Genomic DNA, 8,468 nt, shown 5'->3' on the forward strand with positions numbered 1-8,468 from the left:
CAAACACGGAGTCTTTTAAGGGAGAGAGGGCATTCTTAAGGAGAAATGTCCGCACCGCCCCTAGTCCCGTGGAGACGGAACCCCGGTGGGCAAACCCCAGGCCTCAGTGTTAGGTGTGGACGCGCGTCCTCGCTCACCATCCGAGCTAGGTTTCGGGGCAGTGGCAGGAGCTCCCTGCGGTTCCGGGGGCAGGAGGATGCGCAGAGGGGAAAGGGGGTGCCGTAGAGAAGACAGTGCTTTGCCTCTCTGCCCCTCGAGGCCACCCCGTGCCTGCAAAAGGGACACTCGCTGCCACTCCCGGAGCAGGTCCCTGAGGGCAGCGAGAGCGCCCGCGCCCTGTTGCAGGGCGCACGATGGAGCTGGGAGACCCGCTGCACCAAAACCTTGCGCTCAGGCCGCTCAGGGACAGGCAGCTGTGACCGCCTGAAACATCAGGGCACGTTCCTTTTTTCCTTCATTCAGATAACCCCCACCTCTGGGTAGCCAAAGAGCTAATGGATGAGAGGGCAGAAACGGGGGGGGGGGGTGGTCCTCCATCCTTACGAGAGCGAGTGATAAAAAAAGCGAATCGCCCCCTTCCCATCCCTTCCCCATGCTAGGGCAGAGGACGTGGCCTCCACCCCCGGGGAGCGGGGTCGGACAGACTCCAAGGAGCTCGGAGCTGTGTAGCTGTAGCCCCGGGCGCGGGGGGTTGGGGGGCTCCAGCAAGAGAGGCAAGGGAGGCGGCTGGCCTCTGCTCTCCCGGAGAGGAAAAAGGGTCCGCCAGTGGAGGGCTGGATGTGGAGGGTCGCCGAGCCGCACACTGCTACGTGCGGTGATTTATTATCGTCATCGATAGCCAATACTGTTCCCGTCTTAACCTGGCCAGAAAGCAGCGGGTCTAGGTCTGCCAGCCGCGAACAGCCTGCAAAAGGGCAAAGATGAAGGTAGGCAGGGCGCGCGAGACAGAAAAAAAATCCGCCCCGTTGCGAACTGGAATCCAGCTGCCGACCACCCCCGCCCCCGGCGCCCCTACTGGAGCAGCCCCGCGGAGCAGAGTTGCTGGGCAAAGGCGCCACGGGGTCGCGGTTGAGGGAGCCACGGATCTCCCTAAACCGCCTGCTCCTAGCCCTCCTACCGCTCCCGGGCCCCAGCGCCCGGGAAAGCTGTCTCGCTCCAGCACGGAAGAGCAGCCTGCCCCCCAGCCCCGAACGGGGGTCGCCCCTGGCTCCGGACACCAGAACGCAGGCGGCTCCCAACATCCCCAAACCTCCACCACCAGCCTCTCCAAAGGGTCGGGAAGCCACAAAGCAAGTCCCCCAATTCCGAGCTCCTTCAATCCTCTCCTAGGCGAGGGGCGCACCCTGGGCCCCCCAAACCCACAGAGGCATCCTCCCCTGGCCCCAGTCTCCTCAATCGCTCCAGAGCTCGCTCTCTCCCGAACCGCGGCGTGTCAGCAAAGCGAGCTTTTCTTCCTACTCCGGCTCCCTCAGAACCCCCCCCCCCCCCGCCAAACCTGAGCGAGAGCAGACCTCTACGGTCCCTTGTCCCCCCGCCAGCCCTTGCTTCCATCCTCCCAAACCATCAGCCTCCCTAAACGCCGCCAGAACCAGCCGAGCGGATCCCTCTCTCTCCTTCCCGGGCGCCCGGCCCCCCTTCGCCCTCTCCAGGGTCCTCGGGACGGGCGCCCGAGCTCCGTGCCGCGGCGACAACTCCGCATCCCCCCGCGCGCGCCGGCCAGGGCCGGGTCCCCTCAGCGGCCGGCACTCACCGGGGAAGCACACGACATAATGGAGCACGGAACTGGTGATTTTCAGGAACAAAATCCACCAACACGGTTCCAGTAACCTCCGCATGTCCGAAAACGCACATCGAAAAGAGGAAGGCAGGGGGGGTAAACTTGTTGAATAAGTTCTTGCCTCCGTGTGAGCCTCCGCTAAACCCGGGCTCTTCCCCTGCTCGCCCGCTCTACGGGCCCCCCGCGCTCGGCGGCCCGAGTCCCCCTGGAATCCGGGAAGCCGCCGAGCGCCCCCCGGAAAATCTCAAAAAGTGACCGGGAACGCGGAGCCACGCTGGGGACGATCCTCGGCGGAGAAGGGCTGCTTTCCGTTCAAAAAAAGAGCAAGCCGAGCGAGCAGGGCCAGTGAGTAGTCGGCGGGCGGCGGCGATGCCGGGGGCCCGGGGCAGGCAGGGACCACAGGCGGCGGCGAGCAGCCGAAGATCCCCAACTTGAGTCGGCGGCGCGGCGCAGCCCGAGAGCCGGCGGGCGGCGGCGGGGCTGAGCGCGGCGCGGCGTCTCCGGGCTTCAGGCAGGCAGCTCCTTCCAGGGCCCGGGGAAGGAAGGAGGCATGTTTGCGAGCGGGGAAGGGGAGGGGAGAGGCGGGGGGAGCGAAGAGCCCCCCAAAATAGAAACGGCCGGAGGAAACGGAGGAAAACACAAAGGATCTCAGAGGGGCGCTGGGGCGAGGGCGCCTTCAGTCCATGCTCCTGAAAGTTGTGGCTCCAGCGCAGGCTGGGGAGGAACGAGGAGCGCGGGGCTGGAAACTGGCCATGCCTCCATACAGGAAGTAACATGTGAGCATGGATCCTGGCAGAGACTTTAAAGCCGGCGAGCGAGCGAGCGAGCGAGCGAGCGAGCAGGGGGCGCGCGGCGGCGGGCGCGGCGGCGCGCGAGCAGGGGGCGCGCGGCGGGCACGGGGGCGCGCAGCCGGGCTGCGGGAAGCGGGAGCGCGCTCACCGCGCTCTTAAAGCAGCCGCGCTCGGCTCCTGCCTCCGAGGGGTCCCGCCGCCGGGTTCTGCCCCCGCACAGCCAGGAGTACTGCGGGCCCGGCTGAGGCAGTTTGGGGCCTGGGGACGGCTCTGGCCCAGTCTCGGAGAGAGGGAGGAGGATGGCTGCCTTCTCGGGCTGGCGAGTCTTTGCCAGCGCCCAGTTCTGCGAGCTCTTAAAGACGCCGCGCTTAGCGCGGGCTTGGCGAGATCTCCCCTCCGTCGTCTGCTTTGCTCGGAGATCCCGGACCTGGGGGGAGGAGGACCTGGTTCGGGTCTGAGGAGAGGAGGGGGACAGTCGATTGCCCGCCTTTTTAGGCGAGGGGGGGGGGGGTTCCAGTTCGGCCCCAGCGCCCTAGCAGCGCCGCAGCGGGGCGCGCCCTGCCTCAGTCCCTGCTCGTGCCCCCAGCCCGGCCTATTCCCCCGCCTGGAAACAAAGCCGAGAGGCCTTTGCTCTGGGGCTGCGTTGGGATTTAATTTTTTTTTTCCCCCTTTCAGGCTTCCATTGGCGGAGTCCGCGGCTAGGGAGGGGGGGGAGGGGAGGGGAGGGATATCGATCCGAGGCTTGCAAAATCCAGCCCTTCCGAGCCCCACACCCCCTTCCCCCTCGCCACGGAGGATCGGTGGCTGAGTTTTCCAACTCCAAGCTCCGCGGGAGGAGGGAAGGTTCCCGCGCTCTGGCTGGGTGGTGGGGAGGGCGCAGGAAATGCGCCTCTCACCCTCGGCTGGGTGAAAGCAGCGCCGCGGGGCAGGACCGATTTTCTGGCAGCTACCCGGGGAGTGGCTGCCTCTTTAGCAATCCGGGAGAGGCGTCCGGGGGAAATGGGAGGACTAGGCTTATCTGTAATGAGTTTTGTCCCTTGGCTCTCGGTAAGAAGATCTTTATCGCTCAGACTTCTAAGCGCCCTATTTTCCCCTCTTACGCGGGTGCTAAAAGTGGGGGAGGCAGGCTTTTGATTAAACGTGTAATTAAGCCAAGGTAATTTGCCATTTGTAATTTTTGCCTAATTTTTCTGCCTCTGTTTAAAAGCCATTTTGACATGTTTTTAACGTGCTCCTGCTATTCCATCCCACCACGCAGGGTCCTCCACCCACCCACCCAGCCACCCAAACATCCCAACCGGATGCTAGGTTTTCAAATAATGTACAGATGTTCAGACATCCTCCTGCAAGATGTGATTAGGGAAGCAGTTTCACACCCACACTTCCAAAAGAAAAACCTTTGAAAAGTTACGTTTGGGATTACAAACTAATAAAAGCCAGGAAGTTCCTGGGGAGGGCCCGCGCCCTATCTTTAGATGAACAGGGGGGAACACCCTCCCTCAGTAATGAGTTTGTTTGCTTTGGAATTTGGTCCTTCCTGGTTTTGTTGGAATCCTGACTCCCCCGTAAATGCTGGAGGGTCAGTTTTCTTGGGAGTGTCGTATTTAAGGGCTGTCCAGTTGTCAGTTGGAGCTTCGAAAGAGGTTAAAATGACCCCTGTGTGTCTGGCTACCTTACTAACGAATGAATGGTAAACTCCGTGGGATATGAATTAGAACTGTAGGCTAGAAGACATCCCCAGGTGAGTTTCCTCCTTTGCAAAATGTAGGTAATAAAAACTGTGATTTGTGAAATGCCTATCATCTACCAGGCACTGTGCTGAATTCTTTTCCAGAAACTGTTCATTCAACAAATTCATTGAGCATTTACTGTGCGGGCATGGTGGGAACCCGCCCAGGATGAAAAAAGGCAAGGCCTGTGACCTTCGTGTTTACCTTCCAAAGTACATAGAGTCCTTACAAGAGTCTGCCAGCAGTAGGGATTATTTTCCCTATTTTATCGACAAAGAAACATGTTCAGAGGAGTCAAATAATGGATCCCCAGCTAGTGAGTAGTAGAGCTGGGATTCTGAGGCCTGTCTGCCTCCACCCATGTGCAGAGGCAAAGAAATGATGGTTTGAGAAGACACTGACACGTGGGTGGGAGAAGTGGCTTAGTGGGGGAAAGTTCACATGGGTTTGGAGAGTAAATCACCACTACCCTTAGGACGCCGCACACTAAAAAGTAACATTGAATTAGATCCAGGCTGGTGACTTTTCTGAGGCCCTAGGCTGAACCCAGGCCTTACCAGGTGCCATAATAAAATAGAAATTTTTTGTGACTTTATTTATTTTGAGCACGACAGAGAGAAAGAGACCGCCCAAAGAGGAGGGTCAGAGAGAGAGAGGGATACAGAGAAAATCCCAAGCAGGCTCAGCACTGTCAGCACAGAGCCTGACACGGGCCTCAAACCCACGAATTGCGAGATCATGACCTGAGCCAAAACCAAGAGTCGGTTGTAAGCCACCCAGGCCCCCCTATAAAATAGAATTTTAAATGGCTACCACACAGGATGCCTTTTCATTCATTCATTCTACAACCAATTATAGAACAGCTCATATATGCCGGACATCATATCAAGTGTTGACAGTATAGAATGACCAGGCAGTGAACCTGACAGTGTCCCCACCTGATGATTACAATCCACCTCCCAGGAGATGTGGGAGCTGCACAATATGGTGAGCACCCCAAGATACTGGGTGTGAGGGGCCGTGGGAGTGCCAAAAGAGGGAAGGGATCCCCCATGGGAAGATAAGTCTACAAAGAGAAAGGGCTGGTGTTGGTGATAAATTACCCCCAAATTTAGCAGCTTACGACAATACACCTTTATTATGTCACCGCTTGGTAGTTCCAAAGTTGGGGTACAGCATAACTGGGTCTTCTGCTCAGAGTCTCCCTAGGCTGAAATCAAGGTGTCTGCCAGGCATTCTCATCTGCAGTTCAGAGTCCTCTTGAAAACCCATTCAGATTATTGACAGAATTCAGATCTTTGTAGGACAGAGATCCCCATTTTCTTTCTGCTTGTTGGCTGGAGGTAGATGTCAGCTGGAGACCGTCTTCAGGTCCAACCCATTCAGTCCTCTCATAACGACAGCTCTTCTTTAGCGACAGAGAATCTCCCTACAGGCAGCTATGTAGGAGTTTTGGGAGTGAGCATCCCATCACTTTTGCCACAAAATGTAACCTAATGAAGTGAGTATCCCAACACATTTATAGGTCTCACTCACTCTCAGAAGACGGGATAGTACACCAGGGTATAGGAATCTTGGGGACCATCTCAGGGTTCTGCCTGCCATAGTGCTGGTGGTCTATTGTGTGTAGAGACTGTTGGTTAAAGGTGATCACTCTCAAGCCAGTCTAGTTGGCTTCTATCTGTTTGACCATGGGCAACTTAACCACTTCATGCCTCAGTCTTCTCATTTGTAAAGCAGAAGTAATAAGTGCACCTACTTCTAAATTGAGAAGATTAAAAGGAGTTAAACAGAGTGTAGTGGGGCACCTGGGTGGCTCAGTTGGTTGAGCATCCGTCTTCGGCTCAGGTCATGATCTCACACTCCGTGAGTTCGAGCCTCGCATCGGGCTCTGTGCTGACAGCTCAGAGCCTGGAGCCTGCTTCAGATTCTTTCTCTCTGTCTCTCTCTGCTCCTCCCCTACTCGAGTTCTGTCTCTGTCTCTCTCTCAAAAATAAGTAAAGATTTAAAAAAAAAAAAATAGAGAAAAAAGAGTGAAGTATTTAGAGTAGTGTGGAGCATCTAATAAGCATTTAATAAATGTAAGCTATTACTGTTATCTGTTCAACAAGCCTATGCAAGAGAGAGTGAACATGTTACTCTCTGCCTACTCAACTCCCATGTCTTTTCTTCCACTAACAGCACCCTGGTTTTCCTTTGTGCTAATCTTTACCGACAGTCTTGATCTTTCTTCCTCCAGTGCCACCCTCTGCCTTTCCACCTCACTGGTGAAGCATCGGCACATGTCCCAACCCCGACCATTTGGAGCCTTTCAGCCCCCTGGCCTGATTCGGTTAATAACAGCCACCTGTTTCCACTTGGTACAATGAGAGTGAGACCCTTCTGGACCTACCAAGCTGGATGACCTTAAGCTTTGACAAGAAAGAAGGGCTCCACTCGGGAAGAGACTGCTTGAAAATAAAACTGATGCCCAGAGGAAAACAGAATGGAAAGGAAGAGGCCAGCAGAACCCTAATTTCATCACTTGAGTCCTTCAATTAAGTCTTACTGGAAGCCAGACCAGACGCCTGGACTTTTCAGTTACTTGAGCTGATAAGTTCCTTTTATGCCTTTTACCCCTTTGGGTTGTTTTTGTGGTTGTTGTTAAGTTTATTTATTTATTTTGAGAGAGTGCACAGAAGGGGAGAGAGAAAGAGAATCCCAAGCAGGCTCTGCACTGTCAGTGTGGAGCCTGAGGCACGGTTTGACCTCACGAACCGTGAGATCACGACCTGAGCCGAAATCAAGAGTCGGATGCTTAACCAACTGAGCCACCCAGGTGCCCCTGAGCTGGGGTTTTATTAAATGGAAACGAACAACTTCAAACTTGGAACTGATGGCGAAAGATCAGTAAAATACCCACATTTTACAAAGAAAGAAGCAGGAGCTCCTAGACGTAAGTGGAAGTAAGTGATTTAACCAAGGTGATTGAGGTAGTAAAAGAGGACTCAGATCTACTGTATCAATCATTTATTATTATGTAACAAAACACTCCAAAATGTAGTAACTTGAAATAACCTTTTTTTTTTTTTTTTTTTTTTGGAGGCCAGTAGTTTGGGCTCGGTGAGATAGTACTTCTGCTGGTCACGTCTGAGGTCCTTCATGCAGCTATAGCACCAGCTGCCAGAGCTCAGCTGGGTCTGCCTGGTCCAAGATGGCCTCACTTACATGCCCAGCAATTAGTGCCGTTGGCTGGGGCTCCTCAGTTCTCGTTCACTGACATTTCCAACAGCCTATCTCGGACTTCACAAAATGGTCTCAGGCTAGTAGGAATGAGAGTGGAGGCTGTACACTATCTTGAAATCTAGACTGACCGTTGCGTTTTATTGGTCCCAGCAAGTCCAAAAGCCCCAGTTCAGGGAGAAGGAGAAACAGACTCCAGCTTTTGTGGGGAAGAGTAGCAAACTTCCATTGCAAATGGGAGCAGGAAAACAAGGATGAGAGGAATTGTGGCCTTTGCAAACAGCCTCTCCACTGTTAAAGCGAAATGGTTACCGTGTCGGTTGACTTGTGTCCCCCCAAAGAAAGAAATGTTGAAGTCCTAACCCTTGGTACCTCAGAATATGGCCTTATTTGGAAACATGGTCTCTACAGTAAAATGAGGTCATTAGCGTGGGCTCTAATCCAATACATTCGGTGTCTTTACAAAAAGGAGAAATTTGGACACAGATACAGATCAGCACAGAGCGAAGACAATATGCAAACGTGTGGGAAATAGATGGCCAATTGACTGAAGTGACACATTTATAAGCCAAGGAATGCCACGGATTGATGGCAAACAGCAGAAACTGAGAAGAAACAAGGAAGACTTTTCCTACATGTTTCAGAGGGAGTGTGGCCCAGGCACTGCTTTGATTTTGGACTTGTAGCATCCAGAACTGTGCAACAATAAATACCTGCTGTGTGAAGATACCCAGTCTGTGGTACTTTGTTACAGCAGCTGTGGGAAACTGTACATTGGCCGTTAACCTCTTCCCTTAGAGCGTCCTCATGTGTAGAGGAATCGCACTTGTGACTATGTTGCCAACCTCACGAGTGAATCCTTACAAAAACAGTAACAACAGAAAACTTAGTCATTCTGACTTCAGATTCTGGGGCAATGTTTATTTTAGGGTAAAAGGATAAAGACAA

The 8,468-nt window shown here is 54.3% G+C and overlaps 1 protein-coding gene across 4 annotated transcripts in view; it reads right to left on the bottom strand.

Moving 5' to 3' along the window:
- The window catches only part of PTPRG (protein tyrosine phosphatase receptor type G), a 718,534-nt gene extending 715,894 nt beyond the window's left edge, over positions 1-2,640 (bottom strand). For 2 of the 4 annotated variants that reach the window (XM_058726333.1, XM_058726331.1), the window contains exon 1: positions 1,751-2,640. In XM_058726333.1, the coding sequence (XP_058582316.1) occupies positions 1,751-1,835 (85 nt within the window). In that variant the 5' untranslated portion in view covers positions 1,836-2,640. The remainder of the gene's footprint in view (positions 1-1,750) is intronic. The other 2 variants (XM_058726330.1, XM_058726332.1) reach the window with 2 other exon arrangements.
- Positions 2,641-8,468: the final 5,828 nt, after the last annotated feature.

The sequence above is a fragment of the Neofelis nebulosa genome, chromosome 4 (assembly GCF_028018385.1).
Source record: "Neofelis nebulosa isolate mNeoNeb1 chromosome 4, mNeoNeb1.pri, whole genome shotgun sequence".
NCBI classification, from domain to species: Eukaryota; Metazoa; Chordata; class Mammalia; order Carnivora; family Felidae; genus Neofelis; species Neofelis nebulosa.